Source organism: Poecilia formosa, unplaced genomic scaffold, assembly GCF_000485575.1.
Source record: "Poecilia formosa unplaced genomic scaffold, Poecilia_formosa-5.1.2 Scaffold956, whole genome shotgun sequence".
In the NCBI taxonomy this organism is placed as follows: Eukaryota; Metazoa; Chordata; class Actinopteri; order Cyprinodontiformes; family Poeciliidae; genus Poecilia; species Poecilia formosa.
This window is the reverse complement of record NW_006800895.1, coordinates 21,206-38,491: the sequence shown is the minus strand read 5'-3', so window position 1 is coordinate 38,491 and position 17,286 is coordinate 21,206. Positions and strand designations below refer to the sequence as shown.

Below are 17,286 nucleotides of genomic sequence, written 5' to 3'. Positions count from 1 at the left end.
AGGATAATAAATAAATATTTTAAAAAGAAGTGTAAGCAAAACTAATCAGACCCACCTCTGTGTGTGTCACCATCATATTCACTCAAATTATTCTGCCCACCCGGTTTAAAAGATAAAGCATAAAAAAATTAAGAAATAATTACTAAAGAAATTAGTCAGCTTATAGAAACATTTTTGGACAGCATTAAAAAAGTCATGCAACCTGTTTGAAGAAATGTGATGAAGTCATCATAACAGGTTTCAGTCACCAACATGACATACGAATAATGATATATATATATTTAAAAAAAAAACATTTTGGCAGTTTTTAGATGTGCCACAGGTTCAAAGCACCAGAGTCAAATGGCTCAATTGCCTCCTCATTGTGTAGATAAGTTCTCCAGAGTCCTGCTAATCACCTAATTATTGTATCCAGGTGTGGTGCAGCAGCAGCACATCTAAATGTTGCAGGACAGTGGTCCTCCAGAACTGGAGTTTGACACCGGTGGCATAGATCAAGCCAATGATCCAGCACAGCCAATCCTCCGTTTTGCAGTCTACAGCCAAAAACTTAAAGAAAACGACCCCGCAACTAAATAATGTTAACTCAAATGGCCTCCAGATTTTCCTGACAGTTTTAATGTTCGGTTAAGATAATAAACAGTTGAATATACCGTGATATCCAAACCAATAAACGTACGTTAAGCGAACTTTGTATCGATACTCTTGTGTATATGGAAAATGAATGCCTCCATAAAAAATAGTCAAAAACATGATCATTTTAACATGGAACTTACCTTGTTATAAGCTCCAGACAAGACGTCATACTGCTGCCTCCGCTCCTCAGGCAAACATGTGGCGCAGGAGCGGAACAAGACGGTGTTGGCCGGGGGGCGGGGCTAATGATCAGGCCCAAATAATAAAGGTCATGATAATTTAACCTTACAAACATGGACATGCCCGCAACAGCAGAGCTAACAAGTGTCATCACCAGAGAGAGCTACTATGTCATTTTTAAGTCCATCTGACATGAAATACAACAAACCAAGAGAAGAACAGAATCATCAAGCTACTGGTCACTAATGATGAAACAACACAAATTCAAAACATGTTAAAGTAATCCGTAGAAATGCTCTAGCTAGTTTGCCATTTGTGACTGATGATGACGTTGGTGACAAGCTTTACCCACAATGCACCTGGAGACAATAAGGACGATTCATTTGTAGTTTTGTGTGTCATAAAGTTAAATGTAAGAGTGAAAATAAAGCCATTAATGTAGCACAACATTTTATTCAATATTTTACACCCACTATGTCATTAAAATCAGTCAGTCTGGGAAGGTCTTTTAGCAACCATGAGTCAAAATGGGGCATCCTATTATATAAGCTGCTGGTGTCGTGATTTTCCATTTTTTGTTTTTTGTTATTTGTTTGTTGTGGTTTTGCTCTGGGTTGGGTCTCTTTTTGGTGTCGTGGTGTGGTTCATCCTCTTTCTGTAGCTTAACCTTTTTGTTGTTACTTTCGCTTATGTTGTTGTTTTATTACTGTTTTTTTTTATCCTACACTTACACTGGAAATCTAACATTTTTGAATTTGTGCAAGTATAAGGAGCTTGTCACTCCAACGGCTGAATAAGATGCTGACGTTTTGTCTGAGGCTGAATTATAAATATATCTCATGTAACTATTTACATCCATTTCTGACATGATTTTGAATAACTTATTGCATGAACAAGCTTTTAAATTTTAGATTTTAAATTACTTTCTTATGGAAACACTGCAGTTGTGAAATTTTCATTTTAGCAGAATATAGACAAACATTTGCATGCATTGGAAATGCAGTTTCTGTTGGCTGATGATGACCACTATGACCATGGCTGAAATATTAATATATGCACTGAAATGATTTTAAACCTAGTCTTCCAGACTATCAGGTGTGGAAAACACCCTAATAATGTATTTTTCCAAGTTTTTCACTTGGAGCTATCTCATTTAAAACCATTTTTTCTGGAATTTCCTCACGTGATCTTTGATATTAAAAAAATGTTTGAGAATTTTAAAAACCTAATGGTGATAACAAAGCTAAAACAGTGAAAATCTTAATGTTGGCTATTTTTTTTTCATTGTAATTGAGGTCAAGCAGGATGTAAATTTTTTTTGCCCTAAAATTCTTATTTATTTTTTCCTTACAACTTTGATCTTGCTCTGAGAATGACATGCCTGCTGGAGCTTAAACTGGTAACCTGTCCATCAAAAGGCTGTTTGACTGATGATACCTCAGGCCAAGCTTGAATCACCAGTAAAGTGAGCGTGTTTCTGAAATGTGGGAGGAAGTAAAAAAAAACAAAAAAAAAAACGGAGAAAACCCACATGGCCACATGGCATGAAAACAGCATGCAAGAAAGAAAGAGGAAAAAAAAGAAAAAGGTGTCCTGTCACGCGAAGCAACAATATGTGTCATTCATACTCTAAAGCTAGGCAGCAGTGGCTCGTATCCAGAACCACATGCGAGGCTGGTTTATTCAAATAAGATGACCTGCTCGAGTCTAGACAATTATTCTGGAGAATTTTAACAGCGTGTTTTCCCTGAAATACAAGAATGGATTGAACCACAGCTGTGCAGTTGTGCTTTGGCGTCACATTCAGAGGAAAAATTCAGAGCTCTTGGGAATAAACCTGCAATTAAAACTTCATCACTTCCCCCTCAATGCACATCATTTTATGAATATTTCATGTTGCAGAGTCATTGTAACATGAAATGAAGTGTCTAATATTTCGCTCAGAAATATTAGACACTTTTGTGCCATTAGTTCAGATTAAGCCTGGTATTGAGAATTATGCTTGCTTGGCCAACCGGATCAACCTGAACAATTTTCCAATCACATTTTAATATTTATAGGCTCGGGCTGAAACAATTAATCATATTAATGAATTATTGAAGTAGTCATAAACTAATTTAGTAATGGATTAATCATGGACTGGAGTATACAGACTCTAAAAAAGATACCGCATTTTCCGGACTATAAGGCACACCTAAAAGCCTTAAATTTTCTCAAAAATCAGCAGTGCGCCTTATGTGTGCACCGAATTCCAAAATCTGTCCCTGACACAGAGACGTAAAGTGAACAGTACGTACGCTGGCAGAGATAAACCAATCAGAGAATTGTTTTCCGAGTTCTGCAGCATACGCCTCCGGTAAAGACCAGATAGGTCTTTCCACACATCACCGTCCCAGTTCATCTGTGACTCCATGCGCGCCCATCTCACTGCTACTGTGAAAAAAGAAGTGAACCAAACTAATTCGGAGTTTGCCGTCATTCCGGGAGGATTAACAAAAGAACTCCAACCACTGGACATTGGTGTAAACAGGGCGTTCAAACAGAAGTTAGGAGCGGCGTGGGAGTGATGGACGACAGACTGCGAACGCACGTTTACTAAGACGGGGAGGCAGCGCCGGGCGAGTTACGCCACCATGTGTGAACGGATTGTAGATACCTGGGCTAATGTATCTGCCTTAACTATTGTCCGAACTTTTGCGGAAGCCGGCATCATTGCTGAACAGCCACCTGGCAATGAGACTGACTCTGACAATGATGAGAGGGAAACTGGCATGTTTGATGGCGAAATTGCCCAGCTGTTCAATTCAGATACAGAAGACGAGGACTTTGATGGGTTTGTGAAGAAGAATAAAAAAATAACGTGAGTGTATTGTTATATAGTCAAATAAAGTTAAACTAAACTTACTGTTTTGTTTCCGTTACCTGTTTTTTTTGTTGACCGTATGACCATGCGTCTTATAATCCGTTGCGCCTTATAGTCGGAACATACGGTAATTTGCTGAAAGAACAACATAGTCAGAGCAGTAATTAAGCCAAAATTGTGCACGGATTAAATACATTTTGGACTTTATATATATATATATATATATATATATATATAAACCTTTTGTCTGTAAAGATGTGCTATCAAAAACTCCACAAGAGGCCTTTAGCTTCATCTGGTTAAAATGTAAAAATAAATAAATAGTAATAATAAAAAGATCTGATTTAGGACCTTTTACTGTCCTATTTTTTGGATTTCAGTTCATCCAAAACACACTCAAAGACTCAAACACACACTAAGTTCAATGCTGCATTTGTATCCTATGTCTGATGTCATGACAAGTTCCACCAGGTTTGATTCCAGCCAGATGACCTTTCCTGCGTGTCTTCCCCCTCTTAATTATTAAGTTAAGCCATCCATCCATTTTCTATACACCCTTCATATGTTTTTAGTCTGTTAAAGATAGTATTACCGATAACAGTACAATTTGCACAATGGTTGTTTTGTTTAGTTTTCTTCTTGGAAAAAGTTATTAAAAACAAGTTTTTGTCTAAATTAAGGTGAATTCATGGTTCCTTTTTCCACATAATGGAACCGGTAGTGCTTATGATTAAAAAAAATATTTATGTGATCGGTATCGGTGATCGGCCGTGATCGGCCCTCATGGGTGATCGGAATCTGAATCGGTAGGAAAAAACCTGATCGGCACATCTCTAGTAAGAAGTAATAACTAAAGAGTTAAAAATTAAGATGTAAATGGACCTAATTTAGGTAGAAGCACGGAAAATCTGGACATTTTTAAGAATTTTTAAGCCATATCAGTGAGATTACTAATCAGGAACTGACAAAAGAAAGAGGATAAATGAAGCAATATATTACCAGATTTGCACGCTTTAAATGTAATTTAAGACCAGCTTAGAGCATTTTATTGGCAGAGCAGAATTGTTCCTGAAAGATGGATTTATAGTTTTTATAGCTGATCTCTTGAACAGGGAGCTGGCACCGTTCTTGGCCCATGCGCTGTTTGATCTCTGAAGTTTACCTCGGCAGGGATGATGTGCACCTGCTTTCACTCTAACTGGACACAAGCTGACCTGTATGGACATTTATATCATCCCCTGTGAGGACTCATGATTCTTTGAAGAATTTATCAAGGTATGAGTCAAGTTTAAAAGCCACAGCATTAGCTGTGTTAAGTTCAATTTGAAGCCATGATCACGCTTTTAGAGGTGCACGGTGAGCGTGCTGTGAGAATTATATATTTTTGTGAACAAAGTAGGGTTGTTGTAAACAAATATTTTAGTAATTGAGTATTCTATTGATTATTCTTACAATTAATCAAGTAACTGGATAAAAGGATTTTGATCAAATAAAATGTTGGTAAGTCTAACATAACAGCAGTGTTACTATCCGATATCATCAGTCCAATTTTTCATACTTGAGCATTCCTAACAATTACTTTTATAGAAAATTAGAAAATGAACCTGTAACAATAATAGCTGACTTTCTAAGTTAACCTGAAGAAAAGTTATATAAAAAATTATATCCAATTTAATAATAAAGAGCCAGGCTCACAAATACGCCAATGAAAAATGTCTATAATTCAGCTTTTAGTTTATGTATTCATCTTCAGTCAATTTAACAGATGAACTCTCACCTTGCCCAGCTTTTTATAGCTTTTGTGTCCATGTTAGCAATAGAATTTCATATCTTCGTTCGTCACACTCTGAAACACATCTACCAACTATTTACCGCCACAATGTACTCTGCCACCCATTTCTTATTTATTTTCCGGTTCGTCCGCAAAAATAGAACATCAAATGCAGCGCAGCAGGCCGCAGTGTTCAATCTATCCGCTCACCTGAATAAGTACAACGGCTGTGCTCTTCCCCGCCGTTCGCTCTGAACCAGCCAGTAGGCTGCAGGAGAAAGACTGCCATAGGCATCGCCCCAGTCTTTTTAAGGATGCTTATTGGTCCCCCGAAAACGATAAAAACTGGGACATTATCATCAATCGATAAAATCCTCCCATACCAAAGTTGAAAATTGAATGCTATGCTGTTAGCAGCATAACGTTGCTCATGTAAAAAGATCGATACTCAAGCTTTTTGTCTTTCCCGCACGCAGACTGCTGCACATATGGGTTCATCAAAATCTACTCTCGGTCTGTAAGTGTACCGCTACGATGTGTCACACAGCACAGCGGCGCCAGTCAAACAGCCATGCAGGAGGCTCAAGGCTGGCCTGCCCACTCAAGCGCTCTGCTTGGGTCAACACGTCACATTACGAAGAGAGACACCGGAGTATCCAAATGTCTGAGAGAAAGAGAAGCGTCATTTGGCTTTATTTTAAAATGTAAATAATAAAACACAATTTAACAAAGCTTCAAGGCAGATAATTTTCCTTGAGAAATTTTAATAATCGAGATACTTGAATCATTCAATGAATTGTTCCGAAGCATTATGTGCATCGTGTGCATTTACATCGCAACATGCTGACTTTGTCGGCACTGATAAAGTTTCCTGGTTAGATGGTGCGTTAGTGGACTGGTGGTTCAGCCCGTGAAGCAGTTTTCGTGCTCATCTCCTTGTCACGCGACACGCTGTGCCAACAGAATGAATCAAACTGTGTCTTCCAAAATGCTTTCAGAGTTGCTTTTGTACTTTTGGAGTTTTTTTCTTAAAGTTTTATTGACTCTAGATTAGAGTGGTTAGACAAGAAAGTGGGTAATGAAAGAGGAGGAAGACATACTGCAAAGGTCATCAGGTCAGGACTCGAACCTGTGACAGCTGCGTCAAGGACTCAGGTCGCCATATGTGGGTTGTGCTTTACCTCTGCAGAATGAACATTCAAGGATTTTTTTACAAATTGATTGCAAAAGTTTACAAATTGTCTCCAGTAAAAAAAAGGATCTTTTGTCTGGTTCAGACAAAAGAATGGCAAGTGGCTGTACATTAAAACCTGAACAGAATAATATCAATTCAAATGAAATATACTGGAAATTTTTGTATTTTTTTATTTATTTTTATTAAAAATACTTTACTGCAAAGATCGATAAAATGATAAACAATATAAAGTGGTTTATTCACCACTTTATTATTTGCGTAGGAGTAGCAATGTGTGGGTACAAAATAGCAAAGGGAGGCATTTACAGTTTTTATTTTGACTTTTGCTACTTTTTCTCATTATTTGTTCATTCCCTTTACTTGAGAATGGCAACAGCTTAAAAATTATGAGATATGAATTCAGGGACAAAAGAAGGGATATGCACAAAAAACTACCTGGAAGTTGTCTTATTTTGAAAGTTGTCTACCAATAGGTCTTCCATGACTGGTGTGTTGGTGCTAAAATATTATGTGTGTTTCTAATATTTTTTCATAGATTCAGAAATTAGAACAATCTATATTCCTGTATATTTGTTAATAAGAAAAGACCTAAGGTTTAAATTTAAAATGATTTCTTGACAGTTTGACTGTTAAACATGACATGTCACTGGTTCATTGTGTCTGAGTAATCCAAAATGCAGAGGTAAAAATAAAGCTAATGAGAAGAAAAGTGACCAATGTCTATAGCAAAATGAAAGAAATGTTCAAGACATTTTCAAAAGAATATATAAAATGTTTTTGACAAAATCTACAGAAAGGCAAGACTCTTTGGGCAATAATTCATATAAGTAATGTGTGAAAGTGAAAAATGTGACACTTTCTGTTCCTTTTTTTAACCAGTTTGGGTTTTTTAATGGTTCGCCTAAACCAACAGATTTTTCTTGACAAAACTAAATATTTATTAAATTTTCTTAGTGACTTTTTGTGTCTATGCACTGATGTGTAACTATCTCGAGTCGCGTGTGTGTGTGCGCGCATGTGTGCATGCGTGTACAGGACTAGGCTTCCTGCACTCTTAGCTGATTTGCATGTTCTGGTCATTTCCATACTGGAACCTTGGCTGTGAAACTGGCTGTGCCGCAGGGGGAAAGAAGGGTTGGTTCAGGGTGGTAAGGGGGTTATAAGTGTATTTGCATTTTGTGTTTAAACCTGCCCTCTGCCTCTTTCGTTTGCTCTCTCTGTCTCTCACACACAGCCCAATAGGCCCAATTTGACATTCAAATGATGCAAGCTTATCCAGCAAACCTTTGTACCACTGTACTCTGTCATTTGTCTCTTCACACACATGTAGTTGGAAATCTTCATAAAAGTACTTTTTAAAAATTTATTAATAAAAGTATTTGTTTTCCTTGAACTTTTCCACATTTTGCAATATTAACTTTTCCACATTTTGCACACATCAAAACACATTTTGATGTGTTTTACTGGAATTTTATCTGTATAGCTAACAAAAAATAGTGCAAATTGAAAGGAAATCCAGACATATTTTCAGAAATAAAAATATCAAAAGTATGGCAATCATTTGTTTCAAGGTCCCTTGAGTCAACATGTCCTTTCACTACAGTTACAACTGCGAGTTTTTGAGGTTTATCTCAACAACTCAAGCTCAGTCAGATTGTATGGAGAACATCTGTGATGATCAGTTTTTTTCTCTTGCCACAGATTTTCAATTAGATTTAGGTCTGGACTTTGAGTAGGCCATTCTAGCACATGAAAATGTTTTGATCTAAATCAGTGCTGTTCAAATGTTTTGCCCTGGGGGCCAAAACTGGCAAATTTACACCACATGTGGACCACTAAAAATATTAAATTAAAAATGCAAAACTTGATTTATTTTTTAATTTTAGCATCTACTCAACAATAATCAATTTATTAATGAAATCTGTATATCTGTGGGTTTTGGTGATGAGGTAGACGCTGTGGACCCAGGTATTGATGAATAATGGAAGTTTTAAGGGTGAACAACAAATAGCACAGAGAAGTCCAGGCAGCACAGGTGAGCATAAAGACAAGGAACTCAAATGCTGGTAGTATTGGTAGAAAACAATAACAGACAATAAACAGACAGTAAGGACAGCTAGACAGCATAGACAGGGATCTGATAACACAGGTGGGAGTAAATACACAAGAGGTAATCAAGGAACACAAGACACAGCTGGAAGCAATCAAGGGCAGACAAGACATCACAGGAACTAAACTGACAGAAAAACCAATCCTCATAGTTTGCTTTACATAGACTACCACCATTAACCAATATATTACATGTTTTTGTTATATTTATAACCATGTTTAGTAACACATCACATTCTGTGTTATAGTTTAGAAAACAAGATGTATATTTTTTTAAGTTAGAGTAAAATAATTAACCTTAAGGCTTGAAATTATTAATTTTTGTACAAGTTTGATGGGGTTTCTCAGAAAAGAACTAAAATGATATAATTGATTCACATGTTAAATGTTTTTACTGTGCTTAAGGATTTCTCCATTAACTGCACACACAAGCCTTGCAAAACTATTCATACTTGAAAATATTTGATATTTTTTCCTATTGCAGCTGCAAACTTAAATAAATTTTGATTAGATTTATGCGTAACATGTTTTTGTATTCATCCTCTTTTAACCTGGTGCCCTTAGTGCATACAAAACCTTTCAAAGGTGAGCTAAGTAGTTGGTAGAGTTAATATAATGCAATACTATACAATGTACTGAATTCTGTGAAAGCCTCAGGAATTTAAGAACATTATTGAGCAAACATCTTGATGACAAAGCATACCTGTCAGGGAGGAAATTATAAAACAATTTTTACAAGCTTTGAACAGATCTCTGGTCAACCCATCACGTGAAAATAAAAAGAATATAAGAGATCTGGTTGGTTTAGATTAGGAGTGTCCAAACTGTGGCCTGGAGTCATGTGTGGCCCTTGAAATGATTATCTCCGGCCCCTGACCATAAGTCAAGCATGTTAAAAATTTGTCCAAAGATTTTTGAAATTGCCTCTTTTTCTTTTAATAAGGCAATAGTCCAAAGCCTTTTATGTTTATGATCTTTAATGATATTGTGAGGATTTGGTTTTTCTGTGTGTCAGTTTAGTTCCTGTGTTGTCTTGTCTGCTCTTGATTGTTCCCAGCTGTGTCTTATGTTCCCTGATTACACCAAAAATTCCCACTTGTGTTCCCTGCTCCTTGTCAGCTCCTTGTCTATGCTGTCTAGCATAGACAATACGTTGTATTGTTTTCTACCAGTACTACCAGTGTTTGAGTTCCTTGCTTTTGTCCTCACCTGTGCTGCCTGGACTTCTCTGTGCTTTTCGTTGTTCAGCATTAAAACTACCATTATTCATCATAACCTGGGTCCACAGCGTCTACCTCATCACCAAAACCCACAGAACATCAAACAGGATTTGACACCACAATGCAACTCTGAGGTTTGGATTCAGCTCTATTAAGATCTCTTTTTTATTTTTGTTCTTAATGTTTAATTTGTTAATTTGCTTGTTTAATTTCAGTACCTTAGATTCATTTAACTTTTTCCCTCATTTTACACTGTATTAATCCAATTAAATCTACAAATTGTTAGAAATGGTAGAATAAATAGAAATATGAATCTCTTTCCTTTTCCTATTAGGCAATAAAACTAATAACTTCCACCATTTTTGTTCTATTAATGGATTAACTTTGATACAATTAGAAATAAAGTTTAGGAATACATGTTTAATGGATACATGGGATTATCTTACTTTTTCTTTCTTTTCAGCAAGTCTCATATCTCCTTTTTTATGTATCATAGTGCAATTAGCAGGTCAAACTGTATCCTTCGAAATAGGCCTCAATCCTGTTGTTTTATACCATATATTCTATGATTTCCTTTTAATTAATGTGTCTTATCCTAATCTTGTAGTGTTTAAATCTGTATTTTATAATCCTTGTTTGTAGCTGATACTAGCACTTTGAGATATCTGTAAATGCAAAGTGTTATAAATAAAATGTGTTATTAATATAAGACCATAAGAAAACAAGGAATCTATATCAGCCACAAAAATACTGCATCTCTAATTAACATAATACCTCATAACTGGAACTGCACGATTTAAACTTGGTGTCAAAATGAAACCAAAATCAAAGACGATATATTTCAGAAATACTTTGCTTAAATGTGATTAATGTGTGTCTAATCCAACACATCCCATTTAACAACCTTTGTTGTGTCGATTTGTTTTGAATTTTACTTTTTGGAAGACAACATTTTAAAATATGTGTTTTGTTCTTTTCCTCTTTCCACATCCAGAGCGAAACGGAATAGACTTTAATCGACAGGTGAGTATGACATCACTTCCAGAGTTTGAATTCTCCTGAATCAGGACTGTGTAAATGACGTCTGTTTTCCTCTGGATGAGTCAGGATGATCTTTTATTAAACATGCCATCCCTTCCTGTTTGCTCGCATGCAATCTAATGTTTGTTTCCTGCACTGTGGGTGAAACAAATGTGTCTTCGAATTAAATGAACTGCATGCAAACCCATCTACAGTCTGTCATTCAGCGACTGCATGTTTAGCTTTCAGTCAGAAAAAGTTTATTTGACTCCAGAAAGAGCATTTAGCAAAAGAGACAATTTGATTTATTTTGCTTTAGGATCATTAGACAAACTTTAATATAAGCCAAAGATAACATAAATGAACGCAAAAAGCAAATTTCACATGATGGCTTCATTTATTATTGAAACAAATTGTGCAGATTTGTTTAAAAGAAAACTGGAGAGTTTTCAATTTCAAACAGCCTGTTTGAGGTCATAACACTCAACCAGATTTAAGTCTGAACTTTGATTAGACTACTCAACACGTTAATTTCAACTATTTTTTGTAAGAATAACTAAAATATTAGAATATGTAACATGGGAGTAAAAGATGTGAAAATTGGGCAGCTAAATTGAGACATACCCATAAGGAAGACTAGATCTTATAATAATGCATATAGGAATACAATTAGAATTGATTAAAAGCAGCCTTTATTGTCCGAAAAAGGGACAAAAAAAGGGGGAAATTCAAATATAACAGCAGCATTGAGTATAGGTTCACACAAAAAGTTCTTAATGTGTTAAAAAACAATATGTTAAAAACAATAAGAATGACATTAATAAAAATATGCTGTACAAGCCTATGACAGAAAACACTGAAATTATTAGAAATAAGAATATCGGACATATGCTAAGGTATATTTGGTATTTGTTCTACCGTCAGATGCACTGTCTATTTTATATATATTTTCTCTCAGAAGAACAGATGTTAAATAGATGACACATTTCTTTCAAAATGCATGTTTTTGTTGCTGTGGGAGTTTGGTAAACCAGTTTCCCGTGTAGGTACATGCCCAGATCCACAAGAAAACTATTTGCCCATGCCAGGTATGATACCAAAAAAGGGGGCTCATGAGATGTTTAAACAGTTTTCTTTTTACTTGTAGCATTTAGTGAGGCTAAAATGCTAATGTTAACTTGAACATAAGCAGGAACCAAAGTGTGAATCAATTTCAGCTTATTTTTACATGTTCTGTCCTCCTGCAATTTACTCTGTGTATTAAATAGCTGGAACAAAGTATTTTCCAAAAACATTTGATGATAATTTTATTTAATTTTCATCTAGCATTAGTTACTGTTTTTTTTTCTCAGTCACCATCAGTGGGGGTTGTATGTATGGCAGAAATTAATGTGGGATTCAGTTTGACTTGATTTTTAAGATGAGAGAAATTTCCTAAGATGTAGGAAAACTGTAGTGATATTTATTTGTGTTGAGTCACAAGGCTAACTGCTGTTGGCAAGACTAAAATTGTAGCCTTTTTGTCGCATAGACTACAAAAAATTACAACACGTTCACAAATAGTGATTGTTCATCAATATGCTTCCCAAAGACACAGTAAAAACAACAAAAAATGAAAAAGGTTGACAGGAATTTTTCCAGTTTCTTGTAATCATGAATTTGAACTTTAAACGACTTTGAATGCTGATTTTAGCAGCGTTTTGATTATGAGGAGAAATCGGAAGCTCCATTATGCTGCTAACGATTAGCTAATGTTGTAAGACATAACTGGCTTACAAGGTTGAGTCCTAAATGTCTTTAAAAAGTTGTGGTCGAAGAGTTTTTTAAAAATGTATATGCAAATTTTGTTGAGAGAGATACCTGTTTCAAATAACAATAACGAACAAGATAAAAATAGTCAAAAATATAATACACAATACATACTACAAGTAATTCAGTTCAGTTTAACTTTGCCATACTTTATTATTCACAGAAGGAAACTGTAAAATCTATTGAACAATAAAACCACAAACCATATTAGATTTTCCGGAGTTGCAGTCTATTGTCGTCATATTTATGAGGAGAAGATCGTGAATGAGTGATGGACATTTAAACGTGACCTGCTGCGAGGGACAAATAGAACAATACAAGTTTTAGTAATAAATGTTTTAGCTCACCAACATAACCCTAACAACATTTAGCAACATGAATCAACATAAAGCTAATTAGCAGCCTTTTGCACTTTCAGAGACTATACAGTACTATGATTTCTGATGCACAAAATGTCAAAAGTTCAAACAAGCATAACCAGATGTCAGTATGTTTTCGCATGCCCCAATAACTTCCTGTTCACAGACTACGGGAAGAAGATTTATATAACTGAATATCAAAGTACAAAAATGGCGTTAACGGATATCAATGCGGCTATTTTCAATTTTTTTGTAAAGATCTTCAGGAGTATTTCTCATATGAGTAAATACTGCATCCTCCCTCCTCTGGCCAGCAGAGTTTCACCCAAAGACCTTTGTTTTAAATTACAAAAAGCTGAACTAACACATTGTTGTAATTGAGGACAAAGAGACTGTGTTCTGACCAAGTTAACCAGGATCTATGAGGTTCCTAGTGATTGTTCTAATCTTCTAAAAAATCATCTGAAAGCATAGTTAAAAGCTAAAAAATATAAAAACTGGACATAACAGTAGTTCATTACAATTCGTAATGTGAACGGTGGCGGAAAAAATACCTCGTCTGCTGTTGACCGCAGTATTTAATGTATAAGATGGTGAACCACATGTTTTTAGTTTGCAGGGTTGGATCGATGTCATCATAGCATGTGGTTTGAACAAGTGTTCAGTAAATGGGATATAGTCACATGTATTTCAATTAATAAAGACTGATTTTGCCCTTTTGTACAGGTGGATAGAAAAATATTTGGCTTGATTAATTTGTTTGGACCAAAATGTATGTTAAAAAGTTTTCAGTTTCTTTAGTTCCTTAAAAATTACATTGTTTTTGTAGAAATGTGGTTTAAAAGTGACAAGACAATAACTGACAAAAATAACAAAAAATGTAGCATGAAAATTATTTTTCAAAAGAATAACTTGAAAAATAGTTTAATTTTCAAATGTTCCAGCTATTATTCATTAATGTAATATGTTTTCCATTTAAGATCACTTAAATGGAAAACATATATTTTTCCTGGTAGCAAAACGTCAATTTAACGTGACTATTTTGTGGTTTAGGACAACAGTGGTGCTCTTTATGTGTGACAGCCCTTGTTTTAGGGCTGCTGTCACTGTTGGCTTTCAAAAAGAGTAGTTCATAGCGAGAATAAATGTGTGAGAACGAAAGGTTGACAAACTTTTGTCAGTGTGATTTATTAGAAAACTAATTATACGTTGGAAATTTCTTGTTTTTTTTTTTGCCCAGTTTGACGTTTTTTTGTGTTGTTTTTCATTGGGTGCTTATGCTTTGAGGAAGTGTCACAGTTCTCTGGGGGTAGTAAGTTAGAGATGGGGGGGAAGGGATATTTGCATACCAGTTTGCCAAAAGGGGAGGGTGAGCATCTATCATGCTTTGTAATTTGTTGAGCAACCAACTGGTAAGGAAGCCTGTGAGGGATTTTGGTCTACCTCTATAAGTAGTGAACATTCATTTATCAACAGGGCTTGCCCTCCACTCTGCTTTGAAAAGTCTAATAAATGATTTTATTAGACTTTATTGTCCAAACAATGAACTTCCAAACAAAGTCATTGTTTGGCATTTGTTTTATGCTTTTAGATTAAAACAGAAGACCTCAACGACTCCCCTCATTCAGCATCCTCAGTGAAGACATGCCACCTCACACAGAGCTCTCCAGTGCATGGGAGTCAGTTAACTGGGGTAAGACAGAGTCCATTAAATGATGCACTTTGTTAATATCCTGGAAAAGTCTAAAACCTCTTTTGTTAGCAATGCAAACAAAAGGACGCTTTAAACCATATAAGTGTATTAAAGTAACATATCCAGGTTATATGGAAAAGGATTAGGGCAACTGAAGAAAAAAAAAATTCTGACTTTTGTTTCTCCAGAATTCTGACTTCTTTAATTTCAGAATTTTGATGTTTTTTTTTTCCCTCAGAATTTTGACTTTAATCTGAGAAATTTGACCTTTTTTTTTTTTTTTTTTTTTTAGAATTCCCCTTTTTTCCTCGAAATTTGGACTTTGTAACAATCCTGATTTGAATCTTCTGCGAAAAAGTCAGAATTCTATTTTTTTTTCTTTTTTACTGATTCTAATCCTCTTCTTTAAGGTTGTCATAACAAACAGCCCATTTTATTATGATTTTCTCTGAATCATGTCATAGTTTTACTAAATGGATACCACTTGATAATGAGCAAGACTTGAAAAATGACACTGGAGAAATGAACTCAGGAAAATGAAGGCAGTAAGTCTGGGGAGGTTTCTTCAGGACTCTGTTTAATCTGATCTTCTTTTGCAATCAGAGGTGTTGCAAAAGATCAGATTAAATTTTAGGAAGTTTAAAACGGCTTCATTTAATCACCCAGAGAATAAATACAGATGTTAAAATGAATCCAAGCTTTATTTTTCAGTAGCTATTTGTTACCACCGCTGATAAGAACTGAGTAAAAAGTCTTAAAAAATTATTCTGTCATTTCAGATGTGTGATTTAATCTAAAATCACCATTTCCACAACTTTCAGTTTCCCTGACATACATACTTTGTGCAACACTCGGGAAAAAGAAGAAGGCTCATTTTGTGTACGGTGAACTATTTCTGCAACAGAGTATTAGTGCCAGACAAAGAGATTTTTTTCCAAAATGAATTCATGATATTAGCAGAATAAAGACGCAATATGCTAGAAAAAAATATGTAACATTACTAGAAAAAATGTCTTAAGGAGATCAAAGTTTTGACATAGTTATCACAATCTGATGTGGCCAGCCATTCAAATCCATGTTGTTCGTTAACTCGGTTGTTTGTGCAACTGCTTCAAAGTTCTGCTACTGATAACAGTTTCATACTGATGTGTTAAAAGTCTAAGAATATCTTATTTGTAAAACCAATACCAAATTATAATTTTACAAGATGCTCAACATTCATCTTGTAATTTTTTATTATTTTTTGTGTAGACGTTATAAAATGGTGCAGTTGGTAGAGCTGTTGCCTTGCAGCAAGAAGGCTCTGGGTTTGATTCCCGGCCCCGGTCCTTCTGCATGGAGTTTCCATGTTCTCCCTGTGCATGGTGGGTTTTCTCCGGGTGGTCCGGTTTCCTCCCACAGTCCAAAACCATGACTGTCAGGTTAATTGGTCTCTCTAAATTCTCCCTAGATGTGTGTGTGTGTGCATGGTTGTTTGTCCTGTGTGTCTGTGTTGCCCTGCGACAGACTGGTGACCTGTCCAGGGTGACCTCGCCTCTCGCCCAGAACATTAGTTGGAGATAGACACCAACAACCCTCCTGACCCCACTAAGGGACAAGGGTGTAAGAAAATGGATGGATGGATGGATGGAGTTATAAAATTTCTATTTCATTCTCCTAATATTGTGTTTTTATTCTCATAATATTACGGCTTTCTTCTTGTCATATTATGATTGTATTCTCATAACACCGACTTTACTTGTCATTATATTGTTTCTGTTTTAAGCTTTTTAAGTATTGCTCTGACTGTAGAAATGAATGAGTTTAGACAGATACCTATTTTCTTGTATTCACTTTTTGAATGACAATGATCAAATCATATCTGATTGACTTTAAAGACTTCAAATGTATTCTCTTTTATTGTTCCCATTTTGAAGCATAGGGAATGAAAGTTATGGATTATTAACACAATGTTAATAATCCATAATAACGTCATAAAGTTGATCTTAGAAACTTAAAGTTCTTCATTTACTTATATTTTAAAGTTATTTTTGGAGGTGCCAGTAAGCTTATTAAAATCAATTATTTCTTAATGAGATTTATTACTCACACTGAATATATATATTACAGTAGGGGTGGGAAATTATGTTTAAAATTCCCAAGCTATCCATATTGGTGGGATGATTAGTTTTTACTATTTTCTCCACTGTTTGTTGAAAGAAAGCATCAATAAATTTGAAAGTATGATTTGTGGTTTAATGATATAAATAACACTTCTTTGTATGACTGGTGACCTAAAGTCCGTTCTGAATAGGAATGTTTGTGGGGCTTTAATTGCTGTGACACCCAGTCGCAGCCAAACAGTTAACTAAAAAAGAAGTAAATAGTTCTTGTCACTTTTATCATTATCACTCACAACAGTACCATAAACAGTACCATAAAATACTGTGAA

General features: G+C 35.3%; 1 protein-coding gene across 2 annotated transcripts in view; it reads left to right on the top strand.

The window, feature by feature from the left end:
• Positions 1–17,286, top strand: part of pou2f3 (POU class 2 homeobox 3) — a 39,605-nt gene that overhangs the window by 7,083 nt on the left and 15,236 nt on the right. Inside the window, exons 1-3 of one of the 2 annotated variants that reach the window (XM_007543970.2) lie at positions 9,855–10,108; positions 10,969–10,997; positions 14,754–14,855. Coding sequence is in view for 1 of the 2 variants with exons in the window: in XM_007543967.2 (XP_007544029.1) it covers positions 10,969–10,997; positions 14,754–14,855 (131 nt within the window). In the remaining variant the exon portion in view is untranslated. Of the gene's footprint in view, positions 1–9,854; positions 10,109–10,968; positions 10,998–14,753; positions 14,856–17,286 lie in introns of those variants that run through there. The other variant, XM_007543967.2, reaches the window with a different exon arrangement.